This window comes from Ctenopharyngodon idella, chromosome 8 (genome assembly GCF_019924925.1).
Source record: "Ctenopharyngodon idella isolate HZGC_01 chromosome 8, HZGC01, whole genome shotgun sequence".
Classification (NCBI taxonomy): domain Eukaryota; kingdom Metazoa; phylum Chordata; class Actinopteri; order Cypriniformes; family Xenocyprididae; genus Ctenopharyngodon; species Ctenopharyngodon idella.
Window position 1 is genome coordinate 18,736,678 of NC_067227.1, and position 24,647 is coordinate 18,761,324.

The 24,647-nt window shown below is 36.9% G+C and overlaps 1 protein-coding gene across 3 annotated transcripts in view; it reads left to right on the forward strand.

The window, feature by feature from the left end:
- The window catches only part of kcnd3 (potassium voltage-gated channel, Shal-related subfamily, member 3), a 115,233-nt gene that overhangs the window by 64,519 nt on the left and 26,067 nt on the right, over nt 1–24,647 (forward strand). For all 3 annotated transcript variants that reach the window (XM_051904123.1, XM_051904125.1, XM_051904122.1), the window contains exon 3: nt 23,395–23,563. In XM_051904123.1, the coding sequence (XP_051760083.1) occupies nt 23,395–23,563 (169 nt within the window). The remainder of the gene's footprint in view (nt 1–23,394; nt 23,564–24,647) is intronic.

Below are 24,647 nucleotides of genomic sequence, written 5' to 3' on the forward strand. Positions count from 1 at the left end.
AGAAGTGTGAGTCTGCTCAGAGAGAGTGCGAGAGAGACTGGGAACTGAAAGGTCATGGCTTCCCACAGAGAGAGATAGAGACTAACCTGTTGGTCTCGGTCTCAGTGCAGTGCTGTCTTACGTTCTGCAGACAGACAGTTGTTCTGTTTAGGTTTTCTGTTTCATTCTGAGCTTATTCATTTGGACTCTGGGCATGTGTTGGATCTGTCATCTTTTCCTGTTAGGATTCTTGTCTAGGTCCAAGTCTGTCTGGTTAGCCAAACCTCTTTCCTTCTCCCGCTGTCTCTCTCTCACACATTCTCTTTCATTTTGTAATGCAAATGTAGGTTTTCTTTTTGTTTTTGTTGGTCATTTTGTATATAATACCTGATTGTCTGTCTGGTACACAGTAATACATAATAACGAATGCAACTGACTACACAAATCTTAAATTTAAACAATTTTAGCAGATTGTGAATATATTTGAGTTCACTTCATATATTGTGGCTAATGATATTATTTCAGACTTAAACTGTGTACCTTTAAAAGGAAAACTTTTGAACTGTTTTCTGATTCAGAGCGTTGATGTCCTATACAGATAAACTCCTACTGCTAAACCACTCCAGCACCGGTCAGATTTATCAAAGCGAATCTGCTCTAAGACTGTTAATCTCCAGTGTAATCAGACGATCACTGTGAAAGCTTTTACCCATAATTCATTGGTGGCCAGCAAGTAGATTTTATTTTTTTCATGAAAATCCTGGAAAACTGCTTCCATTGCTCTCTTTCAGCTGCTAGGTTAATAAGGACGGGTTCTATCAGATTCTCTTAATGTCCCTACGCGCCTGAGCTCTGTGGTCCTGTGCGAATCTGGTCCGCTGCCAGGCCCGTCTGGGCTCTCTAAACCCCTTGACTGAATTAGCCAACACATTTCGGTTAAATGTCACCAGTAATCTATTCTGAGCCAAATGAAATCGCTTCATAGAAATATCACCTGGATGCAGCTGCTCACAAAATATAAAAAAGGATTAAAACAGATTAAAAACCTGAGAGAGAGTAAAATTGTTTGTTTTTTGAAGACAATAGAGATGGCTAGTACTTAAGAGTTTCCACCTGACAATAATGTGCTTTGCTTTCAGACCTTTTTCCTCTTGAATGTTCAAGTAGGAAACATTACACTGCCTCCAAACATGTCAGCGAAACGTGGAGTTTTGACACACATTTGTCTCATTTCTCTGTAAAGAGCCGAATCCGAACAGTGTTTTAGTTCCCACCTGGGCCTCATGGACCTTAAGAGCTGCTAGTTTTGGCTTCAGTCTCTCACTTCAGTGTCATTACATTCCACAGGAACATTCTGCTCTTTGTCCTGCATGTTAATGGATCTCTTAAAAGAAGGTTGAGGGGAGAGAGAGCGCGAGAGATGGAGGAAGAAAGAGATAGATAGAAAGAGGAAATGGCAAAGTTATTTACAGCTGCTGGTATTGACTCCCTGTCACTGGATTTCCAACCTCTTGACATAAAGCGAACGTGCTGGAAGTGTTGCTGGACTCTTCTTTTTTTTTCCCCTTCCTCTCACCTTTCACCATTAAATAATCTTTGTTTTTCCAGGACTGCTCTCTAGGAGGACATTAAGGTGGAATTTACTATGAATGAACTGCGCCCACTGATAGTGTTGTTCGTTTTCACATGCCGTTTGTGATATTTTAGCACATGATTCAAAGGAATTAAATGACAATGACTTAATCATTTGAAATAGAAAGACTGAAATAGTATTTTCTTGTAAAATGTACTCCACTAACTTTTGTTTTTTAACTTCAAAAACAGTGATAAGTTTCATAGATGAACAGCGTAACAGGAAAAAATGAGTTAACTATAGAACTTTTCAAAGGAAAACTGACAGTCTCACTCTCATCGTTTGATGTTTCCTGTATGCCCTGATTCTCAGAGAAGACTGTGGCTAAATTATTTACTGCTCGCTGGACTTTCCAAAGATGGTCAATATCCAGGCAGAAAGAAAGCGAGAAAGAGAGGACACACTGACACCTGTCTGAATGCACCACACCAGGACAGACATGGAGACAGGACATACACACTCACACATTCACTCTGTTGGGTTTCAAGCCGTGACGCTGAAATGTTTTGACAGGAAGCTGCTGTTTAATTACAGACTTGTCCTCTCAATACCTCTCTACAGTAAGGTTGTGTGTATTTTTGAGTTTTCCAAGTATATAGTTTACTGTTTGTTAAATTCTCAGGCTGTCACTTATTACAATGAGTTATTGACTACATTATTGGTGTATGGGTCAGATTTGTGGTCTTTGTGGGAACCAGTTGCCCTCACAATGATAGTAAAACCTGAAATTATCTACATTGGGGAGACCTACCTATCAAAATGTAACTTTCTCCACCTCTACGAGTATAAAGTTTACTCTTTGGTTTAAATCACAAAACCAATTATTTTTTAAAATCCTCCCTTCCAAAAACCATAATATAGAGACTTTACAAGACCAAATTAAGTCCTGTCCTACATTTATACTCACTGAATTCCAATCTTGTTGTTATTGTCACATTACAAAAACAATCTTTTGTGAATGCCATTTCTTGTCTTAATTAAAATCTTAATGTCATGTCTTAATTAAAATCTAAAAATGCCAAAATGTTTCTGTAGGGCCACTGTAGCTGAAAGGTTTAGAAAAAATAATTAGCGTAATATAAAAACAAAATAAATCAATGGGAAGTCCCTACTATCATATAAAAAAAACAAGTGTGTGTGTGTACGTGTGTGTGTGTCTGTGTGGCTATACAGAACGTTAATGGCGCTAGACACTTTACATTTTGTCAGATTACCCCTAACCCAAACACACAGCTGTCTGGGTCATAATTCAGTCATCAGAATCTACAATTTGATTCTGATGACTCATTATGAGTGTAAAATCAGTTCATTATGAGTGCAAAATCATTTCTGAGCCACTAGTGTCACCAAACAAACATTCTGAGCAAAGCTGCTTGAAAACGGTCATTATTTTTGCAGTGTTAAAATTTCATAAAATATGCATCATCTTATATACACTACTGTTCAGAAGTTTTTTTAGTTTTTTTTAATGCTCACCAAGGCTGCATTTATTTGATCAAAAATCAAGAACAGTAATATTGTGAATTGTTATTACAATTTAAAATAACAGTCTTAATATATTTAAAAATGTAATTTATTTATGCAATGCTGATTTGGTGCTCAAGAAATTTCTTATTATTAGCAATTTTGTGCTGGTTAACATTTTTATGGAAACCCACATACTCTTTTTTTCAGGACGAAAAGAAAGTTCAAAAGAGCAGCGTTTATTTGAAATCTTTTGTAAAATGTAATGGATTATGGCAGTCAAAAGTGAGAAAGTTGTCAAATTTAACATCACTCCCTCAGCAGCTATATTAGAAACCCCCAAACCCCAACTGCAGTGTTTACTTTTTTGTAGTTTAAAGGGTTAGTTCACCCAAAAATGAAAATTCTGTCATTAATTACTCACCCTCATGTCGTTCCTCACCCATAAGACCTTCGTTCATCTTTGGAGCACAAATTAAGATATTTTTGATTAAATCCGATGGCTCAGTGAGGCCTGCATTGTCAGCAAGATCATTTTGTTTTACAATGCCCAGAAAGGTTCTAAAAACATATTTAAAACAGTTCATGTGACTACAGTGGTTTAACCTTAATATTATAAAGTGACGAGAATATTTTTTGTTAGCTTTACAAATCTTTTGTTTTGAATCAGTGGTTCAGAGCGCCAAAATCATGTGATTTCAGTAAATGAGGCTTTGTTATGTCATAAGTGTTTCGACTTTGGCAGTTTGATATGCGCTCTGAACCACTGATTCGAAACAAAAGATTCGTAAAGCTTCGAAGCTTCATGAAGCAGTGTTCTGAAATCACCCATCACTAGATATTGTTGAATAAAGTCGCTATTTTGTTTTTTGGTGCACAAAAGGTATGAAAGTATTTTTGCCACTTTATAATATTAAAGTTGAACCACTGTAGTCACATGGACTGTTTTAAATATGTTTTTAGTACCTTTCTGGGCATTGAAAAAGGAAATGATCTTGCGAGCAATGCAGGCCTCACTGAGCCATCGGACTTAATCAAAAATATCTTAATTTATGCGCCAAAGATGAACGAAGGTCTTATGGGTGAGGAACGACATGAGGGTGAGTAATTAATGACAGAATTTTCATTTTTGGGTGAACTAACCCTTTTATGCCAGGGAAATATAGTACAATGTATAGTCTTATAAATTAAGCTTTTTAAAAATGAAAATATTACAAATATATATTTAATGTGGATTTAAGACATTTAATGCTAATTAAGCGCTGCTTTCAAACGCTCTTGTTCATGTTTGTTTGAGTGATCTCTGAGCGCCAAAGGTTTCTATTTACAGTGTGTTTTTACAAGTGCTAAGCATTGTAGCCAATCACAATCATATCTGTTGAGAGTGTGAATGCAATGGCCTATCAGAGGTGCTAGTCAGAAAGTTAGTCTGAATCAGCCTAACACCACTGAAAATGCACAAGGTTTTGTTTTGTTCAACACGAGCTGCATGCTCGTGAATCCTTTCATTATAACCAACAAAGTGTAAACACAATGTAAATAAGAGATTCATTGAACAATTAAGACAACTTTTTTATTATAATTGTTATTTTTATGAGAGTGCAGAATTCAGTGAGATTGCGCTTTAGAGACTGACAGCCTTAGTGATTATAAAGGGAGGGCTCTTCTATTGCTTTCTGTTTATTACCCATTCACACTCTGAATACAAGTTTTGTTTATGTTGCTAAAGTACACTGCAAGGTTTCCTGATTGACAGTCGTGTTTAAATGTGCAATTGAATTGGAAACGCGATGACTGACAGTGAAAACCGGACAGACTGACAGACAAAACCAGACTTTTTTTTTTTTTTTTTTTAAATGGTACAGAGAACTGCAAAATGTTGACACAGAGACTACTGCAATTTTGGTACTGTGACAACCCTGTGATGTGTTACTTATGTTTGTATGTATATTCACAAACGTGTTATTTTAGCTTCAGCAGACTGTGTTTGCATATACAGTCTGAGTTCTGTTGAGTTTCTGAAGGTCAGTATGAGGGAGGAGATTTTTACACACAGGAGAGTGGCTCCTCAGCGGGCTCTGATCCTGCTGTGGCCTCTACACCACAGGTGTGGCTGCTCTTTGTTGCATTATTAAAAGCCACATTCATGCTCTTTCTTTCTCTTTCGTTCTTCCTGTCTCTCTCTATCAGTGGAGATCACAGACAGGGACATCAATGAACAGAGGGCAGAGAGGGGAAAAAGTGGAGGTGTTTGTGTGTTCAAGAGACTCCTTGTCCCATTGATTAGCTTTCAGTCACTCACAAGCCTGGAAGAGGAAAAGGAAAAGAAAAAAATAACATCATGAATGATCTTTAAAAGGGTGAACACAGACAGACTTTCTCTCCCTTCATCACAGACTCACAGGGCCTCATACATGAAACATTTGGTTATTGACGATTAGTGTGAGAAACCAGGTTTTAATTGGTTCCCATTGACACTTCACGCATCATAAAGATGTCAAACATAAGTACTTTGGTAAAAATAAATAAATAAATCTAATCTGCTAAATGCGACTAAATCTGTTAATCTGCTTTGAAACAATGTGTACTCTGAAAAGCTCAAATTTGACTTGAAAAATAAATAAATCATCATCATAATCAGACACTGGAAAAATATTTAAATATACAATTTTATATAACTTATATTTAATTAGATTTTTTTTATTATATTTGATATAAAATCAAATTATTATATATAATATTTTATTTTTTAATCATTTATTTTATAAATATTAAAGGGTTAGTTCACCCAAAAATTAAAATTCTGTCATTACACACCCTCATGTTGTTCCACACCTGTAAGATTTCGTTCATCTTCGGAACACAAATTAAGATATTTTTGATAAAATCCGATGGCTCAGTGAGGCCTGCATTGCCAGCAAGACAATTAACACTTTCAATCCCCAGAAAGCTACTAAAGACGTATTTAAAACAGTTCATGTGACTACAGTGGTTCAACCTTAATGTTATTGTAGCGTCTGGATAGATCCGGCAGAGTCAATCAAGTTTGGACATTTCAGAATGCTTTTAGCCTCCTGAACTGTGCATGTAAATCACGAATCGGCTCCGGCAAGTCCGGGACCAATTGCCCCATTGGCACCTTTGTTACCCCAGTAAAGAAAAACAGAACACATTCTCACCAGCCCCAGAGACTTCAAAGAGTCACCCTGGTGGGACTAAAGGACATATGGTCACAGACACTGGCCACAACCCCAATACACACACACATACAGACACTCACAAACACGCATGGAGATTGTGAATGTACATTTATCCTCCAAATATGACTGTGCCAATATGTACCCGTCGCTGTATTTAAAGGTGCATGTATTTATCCCTAGTATATAAGCTTAGCTATGACTGTAGTTGTATTAGTTTTCTTCTAAACGATAAAACTCAAGTATAAACTGTATCTCACCTTTTATGTCTTTGCCATCTGACAAGTTTGGTCTCATTGTAAAGCTTTCGTTATGCTCTAATTGAAAATGTATGTCACATGACTGTAAAATGCATTCTTCTATTTTTAATGGTACTTTGAAGAAAATGTACTCAGATCGGACACTTCGTAAACCATGCAAATTAGGTCATAAATGGAGACAAAGAAAGAGTTTGCCCGCCAAAATCGCACCCTCATCATTGGCTGATGTATCCCAGGAGGCGTTCTGGCCTGTTGTCCTTAAAACACAACGACACGCATCTCTCATTGTCTCTCGATTGTCTCTCGCCATTTCACACACGTCTCTCCCGGACGTCTCGGCGACCGCGCTTCCATCACGCGCCCCCTCTCTTCGGGACGACCATCTTTTGGCAACAAGTTTCTTTGTCAAACCCTCTTCATCCGTCGCCCTAAGTCTTCTCTCTTCATCGCCTAGGAGACGGACTCTTTTTCTTTCCTTTCCGGTTATCTTACTCTTAAGTTAAACCCTTGTTTGAAAATCCCGCCGAAGAACACCTTCTCGGAAAAGGACCAATCGCTTCAGCCGCACGCACCGAAACTCCTGCAGAAACACGAAACGACCACAGCACCTGAACCTATGCAAGTATAGAACCATTCTTTCCAAAGCGTTTTAAGCTCGATGTGTAAGCTGAGTTTCCTTGCTGGCTCTCAAAGGTTTTAACTGTTAGTAAGTTGCCATTCCTTTGATCACCTCTGTTTTCTTGACTTTACTTTCGTTTTCCATATATGTGTATTGTTTGTGTATGTCTAGTAGTATAGTCTCTGTATCCGTAGTTTCATATATTAAATACATTATATTCATGCTCGATTGTTTTTTTGCTCATGCAACAAACCCAGGTCACTTTAACGTTTCGATCCAGTATCCTTGCTTTACGCATTGATGCTAGAATAGGAAGTCTTTCTCGTGGCCAGAGAAAAACCTTCCTTTTATAATCGGCTATGAGGAGCTAACGGTTTGCTGGACAAACTAATAGTTTCTCTAAATTATTATCAAACCAGAACTAATCATATATGTGATTGATTATAATTCGTTGTAATTAATTCACAATATATGTATAATTCCCTCTCGGGTCGGTATATGTATTATAATTAATCATAAAGCTTTATGATTTATTATATTCATATATTTCACCCATAAATTAATTAAATACCTGTACTGATTCGCTACATTATGAAGCAACGAGAATGCTTTTTGTGTGCCAAAAAAACAAAATAACGACTTTATTCAACAATATCTAGTGATAGGCGATCTCAAAACACTGCTTCATGAAGCTTCGAAGCTTTACGAATCTTTTGTTTCAAATCAGTGGTTCAGAGCGCGTATCAAACTGCCAAAGTCACGTGATTTCAGTAAACGAGGCTTTGTTACGTCATAAGTGTTTCGAAATTTCAATAGTTCACGTGACTTTGGCAGTATGGCACTGATTTGAAACAAAAGATTCATAAAGCTTCGAAGCTTCATGAAGTAGTATTTTGAAATCACCCATCACTAGATATTGTTGAATAAAGTCATTCTTTTGTTTTTACCGCACAAAAAGTATTCTCGTCACTTCATAACATTAAGGTTGAACCACTGTAGTCACATGAACTGTTTTAAATATGTCTTTAGTTGCTTTCTGGGCATTGAAAAGTGTTAATTGTCTTGCTGGCAATGCAGGCCTCACTGAGCCATCAGATTTGATCAAAAATATTTTAATTTGTGTTCCGAAGATGAACGAAGGTCTTACGGGTGTGGAACGACATGAGGGTGAGTAATCAATGACAGAATTTTCATTTTTGGTTGAACTAACCCTTTAATTTGGATTTACACATTCTAATTTGATATAATGAAATACTTGATTTATATGCTTGCAAAAGCACTATTTTGTCAGAATTCAAGGGTACTTTTAACCAGTCACATTTGACCTTGTGTTTGTGCTTTACAAATCTTATGCTTTCAAGGCTAGCTTGCTATTGCTAGCCCTTCCGAAACTGCCTAACCTACATTTAATGGAATGAGAAGCTTTCTGATCACGAATGTAAATAAATTAAATAAAAACCAAGTATCTTTTTTGCAGCATACATCAATTGCACCGTTAAATGTGTAAAACTGTTATTAGCAGCAAATAGCCCTTTGATTCTGACTTAAAAGTGCGTTTTTGAAGCATTCTTGTCACTAAAATGCAGACACCATGAAAAGTCAGCTGCATGAACATTCTCAAGTTGAGTTTGTTTTATATAAATCCCAACGTATGTCGGAAATGTGTATACACCCTTCACAGCCTTTTTGTCCTCAATGTTACTTCAGGAAGCCCCATGATTCATCTAGATCAACACCTTCCGCTTAATGTAGTCAATATAGAAGCAGAGAGACAAAAAACACACAGGTACAGAGACACACACTCACACACATTCTTCCTGAGTGAGGGAATCCAGCAAGTAGGATGATTAGAGGTGAGTTGAAAGAGAGGGAGACAGACTTGGTTGAGAAAGAGGAGAAAGAAAGACACAGATAAAGGACATCAGGTGCCAGCGTGTGGTGAAGCTGGAACGTTTTCCGTTCCGATCGATAAGAATCCATTAAAGGGGCATCTGCTGTACCTTTGACTACTTTAAACACACACCACACACACAGACAAACGCCTGTGGACACAGACACATCAAAATGAGAATGAGTGAATGATACAGGCCATCATTGATTATGGATGATGGCCAATGTAATAAGACAAATGAGAAGGTTTCATCTGAGGTCCCTGCCATGGAGACATGTATTGACTAACCCCGGTGTTTGAGACCCTGGGTATCGAAGCCATGGTAATGATTCCACACGTCAAGAGAAATTGTCTTTAAGGAAAACGGGAGACGGAGAGCGTTCCTCTGCCCCCGTTTCCTTCACGGTTAATGTCTCAAGCAGAGGTAGAAGATCAAAGAGAGAGACAAATGTTTCTAATATACTGCCGCTTCTGAGAGCACAACACAGCAGTCTTCCTTCAGTCTTATTCTGTCACCTTGGCAACTAATTGCATTGTTAAAAATTAGCATATTCAAATTCGGCAAATGTATCATGCCACATTGAGAGGCTGTGACACTATGTTAGTGGGATATGTTTCTTGCAGTACACCACAAAAAGGCACCTCTCCTCTCCAAACTCCTTTTATGCAGTGCTTAAAAGGCAATTCCTCAAACATTCTGGTTTGAGGTTTGAAGTTAAAGGTGCATTAAGTATGTTCTACCTCATTAAAACAGTCTGACGCATAAAGAAATGAATAGTACTTTTGAAAACTTTAAAATAATTCAAACTCACTCACAATGACATATAACTTTCAAGTGAAATCTACCATAAGCACCAAGGTTTAGCGATGAGATATATATGCTTAAAGTAGAAAGTAAGTATATGCTTCTGTAGAAACAGGGTTATTATCCTTAACCAAAACTATAATACTGAATACACTAGTGCTGTCAAAACGATTAATCGCATCTAACATAAAAGTTTGATTACATAATATATCTGTGTATATATTATTAAACTTGTATATGTATATACACATTTATAGATAGATAGAAGCATCTGGAGCGATCAAACACACACAATTGTAAAAGTAAATCTTCACAACATGCCCCTATGCCGCTTGCTGTTCACGTGAGACCTCGGCCACCCGGGCCGGCACAGCCGGGCGGGTAGGCCTCATTCACTTCAAGCAATGCGCAACTTCCTCGACAACAGGGTAAAATTAACAGTGCAAGTTTGTCGTCATTTCTTCATTCAACACAGAAGATATTGATTACAACTTCAACACCCTCGGACCGAACCATCAAGAATTTCTCCTGAGCCTACAGATCCAGACGCTCCTCAACAGCTAAGACATTTGCAAGTGTTGTACATTTGAACACTAAACAGCAATTTAGTATTAAGTTTGAACCCCTTTGTTAACAAAGGTGCTTTATAGTGAGATCCTTCCAGCTTGTTAAATGTCTCTTTTCATAGCTTCATTCCCCTGTTATGCTATGGTTTAAATTCATTTCCACTCTCTCATTCCCTATGTATGCGTGATTTGTGTATGTGTGTGTGTGTGTGTGTGTGTGTGTTCAGTCTAGCTATGTATTCATTATTTAGTTAAATAAAACTTTTGTGCACATTCTTGTGAGTTGATTCTGATCTGCTTATAAAACCAATGTCACGGATAACAATTACGATCACAGCTACATGCTAAGAAAGTTATTCTTCTGTGGCCATGGAAAATATCCTTTCTGAAGAGTTGATAGACTGGTTGTTCAATACTGGGTGTTCGCTGGCCGAACAGATTAATTGATTGTAATATTGATTCAGCTACATCAAGTTAATTTGATTATTTATAAATATTTGAATCAGTTAATTATAATGAGTTATGATTAATTATTCATATATCCCTTTTGAGTTAATTTGCTACTATATAAATATATATTTATATGTATATACATATATATAGTATAATATAATATATACACACATATATTATGTAAACATCCTTTTATGTTAAATGCAATAAATTGTGATTAATCGATTTGACAGCACCCATACATACGTAAACACACTCACACTTTAAAATATATGGAAACAAAAACCAGAGAACCATGCCAAAAGAGCTCGGCACCAATTTTCCTTCCCATAAAGCATTGTGAATGATGTCAGAGTCAGCTTTTCTATTCTGCAGTAAACTTCTAATATACTGCATTTTATACTATAACTGAAGAGATACCATTGGTTGTATTGTACCAATTGATTCAGTTACATCTTTTGCAATGCTCCATTGAATACATAGTTCATTGCCTCATAAAAGACATAGTACAAAGTACTGTACCTTTCTCAGATTATCAAATACTTTTTTGCTTCAAATCAAAGTTTGCAATGTTGTGATTCATCCCAGAGCTGGTTGGTTTGGTTCACAGCTCAGAACTCTTCACTGAATGAACTGCTGAACCCCCTGTAGAGAAAAGAAATTAATGGAAAATACTTCCTGAACCAAGTATTTGTCTGTGTTCTGGCTCAGCCTTAGTATTTTCTTCAGGAAATACAAATTTATAAATCCTATTAATGTTCTTGGAGCATTTTGATTGCTGTTGTTCTAAGGACAACTGCAGGACTAAACCGTTCCACCATGACATCATCAGGCCTGGACACGTTTAATTCTGTGGGCCGATTTTGGATCGTGTCATTGAGACCTGGTGTTAGTTCCATTGAGCCTGCCAGTTTTTCAAATATGCATGAAGGTGCACAATGTCGTAAAATGGCCAACCCTGCTGTGAATAAGTGCAATCTGACTGACTGCTGATAAGACACTGGCAGATGACAGGTGGCTGTCATCACCAATTACATGCTAGTTTAAGAGTGCTGAAATCTGCCGCGGAACAAAGAGAAGCATCAGGTGTGTGCCGGTGTGCTAACTGCATATCTGTAGCGGTAACTGAAGCTGTTTTGATTAGGATCGATGACCGTCTGTGGTTTCATTAAAAGCCAATCAGTAAATTCGATCACTGTCTTAGGGCCGGGTGATGCTGCGCTCCTGCCTGGGTCAAAGATCAATTAGCACTGCACATCACACTCGTGATTCCTGCGTTAACCCACATCTCCATTCTGACTGGTCTAAAAATGCGTGTCCTCGGATATTAGCTTCCTTCCCAACGTTAGCTGGACCGTGTATCACTTTACCGAGTCCTGCATGCGTAACCGATCCCTCGTCAGAAAGAAACGCTGTGGGTTCAGAGGCCAGTGTTATTTAGCTGAGTGAAAGAAGATAGATGAATTAGTCATGATACTGCAGATTGGGACTGTGACCCCACTGCATTTGATAAGACACAGGTGCTGCTTTCAGGAGAGGGTGTGGTAGCCTTGATTGGATTGATCATTCGAGATGAGTAACTGATGTTACTGCTGAGGTTCTCACCTTGGACCTGGAATGGGAGGGAAGATGATAAAAACAAAGGAGAAAATGTCCATTTCTACAGGAAATGCTACATTTCTACGCTGCAAAAAATAAAGTGTTTTGTCTTGTTTTCCATTAAAACTATCTAAAAATCCTTTACTTGTAGTTACTTGTAGCTAAATTAAGCTTGTTTTATAATGTGATGAACTTTGCACTTTTATTGAACTAAACTAAGTCAACATTGACCTGACTTGAGATGAATAATGGCACTATTTTCTTAGAGCTGCTTGAACGGAGTTCGTTTCTAATGAACTTTGCAACATTCGCAGTGTTATTGAACTAAATTGAATCAACATTGAACTAAATTGAGACGAATAATGGCACTCTTTTTAGAGCTGCTTTCCATTCATTTCATAACTGAAGAACTTTGTAAAATACTGTTATTTTCTTATTACTGTGAAGCTGATTTGAAACAATCTGTATTGTATAAAGTGACATAAATAAATTCAACTCGACTTAAAATGAGGAAAAATACATGAAAATAATTTTTTTTACTGGGAAATAAGACAAAAATACTAAAGAAGAAATAAAGAAGATACATGATTGAGTGATATGACAAAAAATCATGTGGAATGTGTATTCAGTTGTGTACAGGCGTAAAGATCTTTTTGTCATTCTGTATTGCAGACATTTTCATCTTCCAGAATGTCGCATCTGGAATAAATTGAGATTGTTTATGTGTGTATTTGTGTAACGGGGTGAATAAAAACTGGGGTGGTAGGTCTCCTCGACTGAGGACGGAGAAGGAAGAAAAATCGCGTCTGGATCACAGTGGTGGTGGTGGTGGAGGAGGAGTGGCCTAGTTTCTTCAGCAACCTACTTACAAACTTCAAAACTTAAGCGGGCGGTGGAATTCAGATGAGCTGATGAATCCTTTAGGAATGTTTGTGGCTGAATCTATGCCAAATGTTAGAGTGTGTGTATATGTGTGAACGTCTGAAATTAAGCCAATCGCCCCAGAAACTGACACTTTCCTGGATCCGAGCAGGTGGCAAGTGTAATTCAGTGTGTGTGAGCTACCTTAGGGTTTAGATCCCTTTAGCCAGAGTACCTACGTGATGGAGTCTGTCAGGCCTCAACCCACAGTACAAACTAGGAATGTCAAAAGCGGTACTTCACTTCCAGTTTCATTCAATAGCATCGTTAATACAGAGTACTGACAGAATTCAGTACCTGCACAGGTTTTTTTTTTAACTCTTTGATGCCAAGGATCCCCAAATATGACCCCCCTTATAAGGGACTTCATCAATAGGACAATATTTGGCTGAGATACAGCTATTTGAAAATCTGGAATCTGAGGGTGCAAAAAAATCAAAATATTGAGAAAATCTCCTTTAAAGCTGTCCAAATGAAGTCCTTAGCAATGCATATCCACTCAAAATTACATTTTTGATATATTTATGGTAGGAAATTTACAAAACATCTTTATGGAACATCCTAATGATTTTTTGGCATAAAAGAAAAATCGATAATTTTGACCCATACAATGTATTTTTGGCTATTGCTACAAATATACCCATGCGACATATGACTGGTTTTGTGGTCCAGGGTCACATATATTATATCAAAAATATATTAATCATAACATAATATATAAGATTATCAATAAAATACAATTTATTTCTATAACACTGTTCACAAAAAATATTCAATAGCAGTTTTATGAGGAATACTGCCCTAAAAAAAGTAAACATTAAATTTTTTTACAGAATTATGTGTAAATTTATTTCTTTTATTTGATTGTCAATAGAATATAACATGATTGCAATAGAAATCTGATTTTTGACAATATTTAGCCGACATAATGAAACTAATATTATCAAATTCCTCAAATGTTTTACAAATTCTTGCGTTCAGCACGTTTAATTTATATTTTAATTAAGACTCCAGTTTGAAAACCCCCAGTCTAACTGACAGGCTTTCAATTTCCTACAAGCGCATTGGTAATGTGTCTGAAGTGAATGCAAACAGGCGAAACACAAAAATTCAATATGTGTCAAAATATTGAATCTGTGCAATGAGCCTTGCGGTGTAAATGCAGCTTAATGACCTGCTATAGTCTGTTATGTTGTTTATATTAATCAAGAACAATATTGATGAGAAAAAAAGAAAACTACCCACGCATGAGTCTTGAACACAAAATTAAGACCTAAAGACAAAAAGCAGCCTCTGAAACCACTGAAAATCATGAAATTTCACTGGTTTTAGTATCAACTGCTGAAATATTGGTACCGTGACAACCCTACTACAGGCTCTTTCTCTAAAGCTCAATAATGCATGTGAAGCCCCACAGTTGGTCCAATTCCTCACAGAAGCGGAGGCTGTTTACGTAGAGGCGATTGGTGGTATGAATTCAGTTTATTCAGTAGAATCCTTCTGTGCACATAACAGCAGATTTGCTGGTGAATGAACTGAGCTAATCTGCCGTCGAATTGTTGTTTCAGACATCACTGGGGCTTGTGAAATTCGGAGGGAATCGTGGCTCCAAGCGGGTCACACCGACTCACCGTGGGAGGTGGATCTGAAAGCATGAGGGGGTGGGAAGAGGGAAAGAAAGGATTGAGGAGGATGGGACAGATGCAGAGCTTGAGATGTGAGTGGGATGAGAGTTTGGGTTTGGGAGTTTGCGTGTTGTGTAACAGCAGTCGGGCTATAACGTATAGCGCGCTAATTGTGAGTCTGTGGCCCACAGCGCTAAAAAGCTAATGACACGCTCTCCATGCTAACGACATCCCTCTTCTCATTACTATGCCAGTGGAGTCGCAGTGGCAATAAAAACAGTCAAATCAAGCGGTCGTCAAGCATGACAGAAACTGTATGTGACTGCGTGTGTTAAAGAGACTCTAACGCCATGTGATGTTCAGATTCTTCCCTTTATGACAGCTTCAACAGATCCTGGGAGGTTTTGTAAAGCTTACAGACTCATGAGACTCTGAAACAGAGAGTTCGGCATCACATTTGTTACAATGTCCTTTGATTTCTCCTTTGATATGCTGGGCAGTTTCATGGACAGACTGTTTCAGTAGGGCAAGGAACAAAACTATTGATATGAAAAGGTTAGACTCAACCTGCACAAGTGTTTCTGCACTACTCATTTGTTCCAAATATGTCCTTTTTGTGATGCTATCAACTTTGGTTTCAGTTCAAATTTATGAATAATATGGATGCTGGTTTTTGTTTTGTTTTTTTAGCCAATCGTCTGAGCTGTAATTGCCATGTGACTAATCACCCTGGAGCTGCAATAAAATGACATTATGACAGTGCTGATGACATCACAAGATACCAAAATATACCAAAATACCAAATCCAGTATCAAATGTTTGAGATCAGTACGATGTACAATAAATACAACATTTATAAGATTACAAAAGATTTCAATTTCAAATAAATGCTGTTCTGTTGAATTTTCTTAAAGCAGTTTCCACAAAAATCTTAAGCAGAACAAATGTTTTCAACATTGACAATAATAAGTAATGTTTCTTGAGCATCAAATCAGCATATTAGAATGATTTCTGAAGGATCGTGTGACACTGAAGACTGGCGTAAAATTTTAACATATATTAAAATACAAAACAGTTATTTTAAATTGTAAAGATATTTCACAATATTACTGTTTTAATAAAATAAATACAGCCTTGATAAGCATTAGAGACAAAAAAAAAAAGCTTACTGACCAAAGTTTTTAAAGTCCCCCTGTAGTCAATCATTTTATCCCTCAAAACTCATCTTTGATCACCAAAATTACACATCTAAACATTTTTTCCAGTGAAAAAAATGTCTTCATGCCTTAAAATACTTTGAATGTAACTCTATACCCTTGCCTCATTTATTATACACAGATATATGAATATGATAATTAGCCCCGCCTCCACTCACTCACACGAGCTCAAGAGATCCACTCGGTGAGCTTACTGAGGTAAACGCTGCATAATGGTATTGCTTTTTACAACACCAGACACATAATGGTATGATTAATATGATTAGCCTTTTGCTTGACTACATTATCAAACAGCTAATAATGTGTTGCTAATGTTACACAAACCATGTTCCCGTTTGCGAGTCAGACAGCTGCCTTCTAACAATCAGTATCCTTAGAAATGCTTTGAACACTTTAACGTCAGTAGAGAATGGCATATACTTCGTTATATACATCATATACCCGCTATATCGCCAAATCTACTTGTTTTTTTTTTATATCAACAGAAAGTATACCGGGATATACCGAGACTCTCCTGCTCCAATGCAGTCATGGTTAATGATACGTTTAAGCCTGCCGGCAAGTTGACATGGTTGGTTACAAGGTAGTTTGTGACGTCAGAAACACCAGCAATTTCAAACCGCGGTTTGAGACTGTCTTTTTTTCACTGCAGATTTAAATAGGAAATACTAAGCAATGGTGTTGACTTATAAATTTACACATGGTTTGTCTTAAAGCATATCAAAAACACTACATAGACATATAAACAACTTGATTTTCACCACAGGGGGACGTTTTTAACCTCTACTAAAATATAATATTTACAAAATATTTATTACCTGCAAATAATTATTCCATCAGTATACACACATTGTGCCCTAAAAATGGTGTACTTATAACATCTACCAGCTGGAGTCTGGACTAACCACCATTATTGTGCTTACACAGACACAATAAATGATAATGTGAGCAACTTCTCTGTGATCCAGAGAGTTAGACTGAATCAGTCCCTTGATGTCAAGAAGAGCAGAGCTCCTTATTAGCTCTATAAATGAAAGACTTCAGTGAAATCTCTAAACAAACACCTAACTCTAGCTTCAGTGTACTAGCGTGTGGATACCTTTGCTCTGACAGTCAAAACAACCAACACTCATTTGTTTCTCTCTTTTGTTTTCACTCTTCCATTTCAGTCAGATCCAAAGCCGATATGAAGGTGTGGAATAAATAGATAAGCAGACATGCAGATGTGGTATAAACCTCAGTAGGCTGACACATTTCAAGATCAGAGAGGAATGTAGAGAAAGCAGAAAAAAGATTGTGTGTGCAGTGTGTTTTAAGAGTTTTTACTGTTTGATGCGAGTTATTGTATGTGTGTGAGCTGGCATTTTGCATGCTGCGAATGATTTTAATTACAATCAATAAAAGGTAGTGGATCTTATTGTTTAATGTGAGATTCAGCAGAATGAATAAAGGTCAAAGCCTTGATTACAAATCCCATTAAATCTCTTACAGCGCCCTAATCAGAAACCTCAAATACTTGAAGTGTCTGTGTGTATTAAGTGAGACATTAGATAAAACAGCCTATACAAACACACTCGCACCAGCCGCAAGAGCCTGCACATCTATTATTCACATCAAAGAGCATTTTCTTTGAGCATATGCACACATACACAAAAGTAAAAAACCCTTAACCAATTTTCTCATTTAGCTGAATTACAAATGCCTCTTTGAAATGCAGTTCTCTGTGATATTATTTCTGAGCAATGAAATTCAAAATTAACTACTTTAATATGACATTTATTTATGTTAGAAAATATGCTACTGAAACAAAAACTGAATTATGTTGTTTGTGTTAACATATCCAATCCCGGCATTTGAATATTTCATACAGACACCAATTACAGCTTTTGTCTTTTGGGGTAAACACACTGTTCAGGTGCGATTCTTCTCACGAACAGTGATTCGCTTCAGGTTGTTGAGGTTTGATGGTCCAAAATACACTTCCTAATAATTTGCAAAAGTACTAAACACACAGACACACACATTTGTCTTCACAGATCAAAGCAGAATGACAATAAAGAATTTACTCATGAATACACACAGCCATTTAGAAGTAAGCCGTAATCCTTAACTCAGTCCAGAGGGAGCTTTTGTTCGGCCTGTAGTTTGTGTAGTCAGAGCTGTTAAGCCCTCTATCCTGCTGGGTGTTTAGTTGTGTCTTTTTTGTGTGTATCATCTCTGTGTCCCAGATTGTATTGTGTGTTCTTCTATAGTGTATATTGCATTTGTAAAAGTGTAAATTAGTTTAGATTATATAACAGGCTGTGAGATCTCTTGCTCAGAAATATTCCCACGTGGGCACGATCCAGTCCTCTTAGAATGACACTCTAATCGACTCTTGAAATGAGTTTCGGAAAGTGTTAAATACGCCTCCAAAAATAAGACAAATATTAGCTTTGACACAGATTAGTGAATAAGCCCTTTCTTTCTCCTAGTGTTGACAAAGAGTTATTTGAATCATCCCTCATCGACCTACAGCGATTAAACTGTTCAGCTGTCAGACTGCAGGGCTTTTCTGTGAATCGAAATTAACTATTTTACTTGATAGCACTGGTGCTCCCAACTTCAAAAAGTTAGGAGCACTAGCAAACATTTAGGACCACCCACTGAAATTAAGGAGCATGCACCACAACTAAAATTTATATATATATGGGTCATTGACGAATAAGGTTTTTAAAAGTGTAAAAAAAATGTTTCATGTTTTATAGCAGTTGTACCGCATGTTTCGAGACATGCGTATGAGCAAGTGAAAACATTAATTTTTCAAATAGTTAAAAAAGAGTTAGTTACTTTGCTTCACGACCATGTGGTCCATTGCAGGTGTCTGAATGATGACACATCCTGTCACATGATACTGACCGCATAACTTGATGCAAAATGGTCCTTTTATATTGGTTACTCCGAATGACATCAATGAAATTCATTTTTCCGGACGCAAAGCAACGACTTCTACACATAATTTTAATACCATTTTGCACTAAGTTGATATATGATGTTATAAAATCATGCCAGAATAAAAAATATATACATTTATTACATTTTAAGATATTTTAATCACAAATGAAATGGCTGTATTGGCCTTTGGACGGTTAAACCGAATGACCTTTTGACACTTCAAAAACTTTAAAATACCTTTATATGTAGCAAAATATAATAAAAACCTTTTGGATTCAATAAAAGAGATCTAGTTGTACAACCTTACTTTGGATGTCATATCTTTGTTTTTTTATTATTATTAAAGCCTTAGGACAAAAAAATGACCTGTCACGTCATTGACCCATATATATATATATATATAATAAACAGATTTCTTTTTTTAAAAAAACACCACATTTTTTTAGAGAAATTAAAAAAGTAGTGATGCACCGATCATAATTTGGGCCGTATCTGATACCGGTTACATTTTTCCCCTTTGTTCAAGCAAATTTATTTGTTTACTTGCTCTCTAACAGGCCAAACTGGTCTTTAACAAAAAAAATAAATAAATAAAATACCTGTAGCCATTTGAAATTAGAGGCACTACTGCATTTTAATCATGATCCAAACAAAGATGCTACATATACATGTAGCGTGAGCAGTTGTTTTTTATTTAAATTTAATTATAGGATTTAACCCCTTAAAGGGTTAGTTCACCCAAAAATGAAATTGCTGTCATTAAGTACTCACCCTCATGTCATTCCAAACCCGCAAGACCTTCGTTCATCTTTGGAACATAAATTAAGATATTTTTGGTTTTTAAAAAAGCTCTTGAATTTCATCAAAAATATCTTAATTTGTGTTCCGAAGATGAACGAAGGTCCTGTGGGGTTTGGAACGACATAAGGGTGAGTACTTAATAAACAGAAATTTTATTTTTTGGTAAACTGAAGTAAAAACAGAATGGTCTGATTTTAGATTTGTTAAATTATGATACATAAGACACCTGCACTAAACAAAAACAGCAGACAGCAGAGTGAATGCAAATTCACTCTCTAACAGTAGGTGGCGCTTATGGAACATCAGCAAGTTTTTTGGGTACCACTGTACACAAATTAGCACTGCACTTATAAACACTTTATAAAGAGATAAGGAGAAAAGAAAATGCCATCGAAACATTTCTGAAGACAGTCAGTTCCCTTCAGAGATATACATTCATATAGACCCCCAACCCCAATTCAATAATTATATTTTTCTTCTTATATTTCACGCATTGTGAACCATGAGCTTGCTGTGCCTGGTACAGTATTTTCTCTGGTAGCGCATCTGTGTTCTCCTCTTTGCGTCCTTCTTCAGTGTGTTACGTCTCTGGTCTGTTAACGTCCTGTTTACAGACTTCATAATATTTTCACACAAATGACATTTTGGGAAATGATTGCAGTGCAGATTGTGTGCAAGTCCGATTACCGATCGTGTGGCCACACAGACTAAATTTCCGATCGTGTGGCCACACAGACTAAATTTCCGATCGTGTGGCCACACAGACTAAATTTCAGGAGCATTTGCAACCAAAATGGAATTTGTAAAATCCAAATGCAATTTTGTGCCTTGGAATGTGTACAGCACTTACTTCACCTTTTCACCCTTTTTGTGTTAGAGGCCATCAACAGGCATCTCTGTCTTGGGCTTTTCCTCTCGACCTTGTTCCAGGTGTAACCCATATTTTTGCAATCTGCCTCAAGATCTCAGCACCAAGAGTTTCTTGGTTTTCCTCTTTTACTTTTTCCTTGAGGATTCCAGGTCAGGGCTTGCCTGGTGATGTTTGATGGAGGCTTCCAGAGGGTGTGGCCTATCCAGTGCCAGCGCCTCTTTTGTGATCTTGGGCTGGGAGCTGTGGTGTTTTGTGCCACAGGTTGCTGATTCCTGATGGTGTTTGGCCAGCAGGTGTTGATGAAGGTCTGGACTTTGTTGATAATGTTCGCATTCATCCTCTAGGTGTCAGCTCCATACAAAAGGACTGACTTGACATTGGTATTGACAAGTTTGATTCTGGTTTCCAATGTCAGGTCCTTGGAGTTCCAGATTTTCTTAAGCTGGATGAAAGCTGCTCTGGCTTTAGCACCCTTATTTAAGGAAATGTTCCAGGTTCAATACAACTTAAACTCAATCGACAGCACTTGTGGCATAATGTTGATTACCACAAAAATTAATTTAGACTAGTTCCTCCTTTTCTTTAAAAAAGCAAAAATCTGGGTTACAGTGAGACAATTACAATGAAAGTGAATGGGGCCAATCCATAAACAATAAAATACTGTTTCAAAAGAAAATCCACAAGATTCAAGCAATATGGTTTGATTTTAATGTTCAAAAGAGTTACACTGTAAATGTACAACTTTGTTGCCATGACAACATTACTCTTAAAACCCTAAAATGACCATAAGAATGTCTTTACGGCTCAAATAATACACCGATTTTAACATGATAATTAATTAATTTGTTTCATAAAATTATAAGCTTTACTTTTCCTTCAATTCCCTTCCATTAAGCGCTTCACCTTAACCTTAATTTTGCCTGCCGATTGAGCTTAACTTGTATTGAACCATGAATACTTTCACTGCTTTCACGACCCACAGCAGCAATGCCTCCTAATGAGTCATTTTGATTATTTGAGAGACTTAAATTCCGACTTCAGTGTCTCTTTACAAATCCTAGGCTGGCTGCATGTTTTCTGATTGTGTTTGATTGAATTGTGCCTCACTCACACAAAACTAATTTAATGAAAGAACAGGATTATCCACTGTTAATTAAATCCTCACTGGCAGAGACTGCATGGGCTTGAATTAGCTAAAAAGAAAACTCTTGTAGTTGTGAACATCTGCACATATGAATTTAATTTGCAATGCATACATGTCTATAAGATACGGTTATGCTTACATCGTTTCCATTCCAGCAGGTGCACCGATGTTATTTTCTCACTTGCTTTGTGGCTGTATTCCATCAGAATCCAATTACTTTAGTCTGCAACTTTTTAAACTAATGTCTTCCTTTTTCCTAAAACCACCTTGAACCATCCAATTTGTTTGAATAGTTATTTGGTCAGCAACATTCTTATCTTAAAAAAAAAAAAAAAAAGTTTTTCCACTCCTCACCGCCTGAATTCAGATGGCAGGCCATCACGCAAACTGAGGAAGATCTACAGTGGTGCGTGTAATTGTATTTCCATTTTAAATGACTGTATCGAATTGTATTTGATGTCCTTGAAATAGCCAGGGCATTGGATCGAGGGATTTAAATGCTCTAATTTAAACATCTTAAATGACTTTCTCGTTCTCTGCTGGCTTTGGCTCCTGTTTTGTACAATTCATCTCTTTTTTTAAAAGACGATATTCACAACATGCTAATAATATTGGCCTCATTTTGAGGGATATTATACATTTATACTCTGCTCTTTAGACAAAGACTTTTGTTTCCAAACAAATGGCATTGGGACAGACTTTATAAACAAATCAGCTGACAAACAAATGACTCTGCAAACAAACAGCTTTCTAAACAAAAGACTTTCCAAACAAACAGCTTTTGAAATGAAACACTTCCCAAACAAACAGCTTTTGAATAAAAGACTTTCCAAACAAAGCTTACAAAATAATAAAAAAAACTCTCAAAACAAACTTCTTCATGCATAAGTTACTCAGAACAAAACATTTTCTGAACTATCCAAAAAAAAATATATTAGTAAATAAAAGACTTTCCAAGCTGTTTTCAAAATAAAAGACTATCCAAACAGCTTTGCAGACAAATGGCTCTTTATACAATTGGATATAAAAGTCCCGTCCCACTCACGCCTCTGTACCCTCCTGCTTCAATAATCATTTATTGCATTTACAATCTGGCACCTCTAATGTCAGCATCACAATAATTTTCCTGCTTTGTCTACAGGGTACTATTAGGTGGCATGTGGAAGTGCCAATCTGCAGTAAAAGCATACGAATATTTTTAGTAAGAGTTTGTGATTATTCATTATTTGGAACGTAATAATAAAACCCAGATGGAATATAATTATTACTAGGAGCTTGAGATGTGTAGGTGTAATATCATGTATCTGTCTGCTTTTTTAATGCTGCTGGTCTGTTAAACAAGAAACAACATGTGTAGAAGCAGGTTGTGCATATTTCGATGACTAATGTCTCTATTTCTTGCTCTTTCTCTGCAGGTATGGAGACATGGTCCCAAAAACCATAGCAGGGAAGATCTTTGGCTCCATCTGTTCCCTCAGTGGGGTGCTGGTCATCGCTTTGCCTGTTCCCGTCATCGTTTCCAACTTCAGTCGCATCTACCATCAGAACCAGAGAGCTGACAAGCGTCGGGCTCAGAAAGTTCAGGTCTGTGGGGCTTAAAACTCCCCGAGGGGCATCGCCTCCTCTAACCAGAGCAGCTTTGGCGGAGAAGCAGGTCACTAGTGTTTACCTCTGAGTAATGCTCCTGTTAAATTACATCATTTTCTTTTCCATCTTATGCTTAAATAAAGAGAAGTGATTGTTTTGGTGTCCCAAGGGCAGTTTTGAAGGCTATTAGTCAAGGGTGGAGAAAGGCCAAAGGGTTTATGAGTAAACTCAGGTGACAAGACGTCTTTCCCCTGTGGTGGTACCATGGTACAATGATGGTATCAGATGGTAATACTATGGTACTCTGATTAACACTGCTGCTCAAAAGTTTGAAATGTTCAAAAGATTTCTATTTCAGATAAATGCTGTTTATTTTGAACTATTCATCAAAGAACTTTGAAAAAAAAAATGTTTTCCATAAAAATATAAAGTAGTTGTTTTCAACATTTATAATAATAAGCAGAAGAAGAAGAAATGTTTTTGAGCACCAAATCAGCATATTAGAAAGATTTCTGAAGGATCATGTGACTGAAGATAATGGCTGCCCTAAATTCATCTTTGCATCACAGGAATAGGCCTAAATTGCATATATTAAAATAGAAAACAGTTCTTTTAAATATAGTATATGACATTTTACAATATTACTGTTTTAACTGAATTTTTCAATCAAATAAAGTGTTGATGAGCATAATAGACTTCTTCTCCAAAAAAAAAAAAAAACTTAACCAGCCCCAAACCTTTGAACGGTAGTGTATATACCATGATACTGAATGATTACCATATACATTTACAATGGTAGCTCAAAGAATATCATGGTACTACCATGGTATATGTAGTTTTTGGTCCTTTTTTGTTACTGTCAGGGCACTGATGTTCCTGCCCCAGCTTCGCAATAAAAGACATAATCCTTCACAGAAAATCCCAAATCTACTTTCATATTTAAAGCTTTGATATTCCCCTACAACCCGCCTCAGCTGCTCAGACTGTCTTCTCTTGCAATCGCCTGTTGTCTTACCATCGGTATTTTATGGTTCTTTATGTCTTTTCTCAGTTGATATCCACTGAGCCATATTGCTGTTCT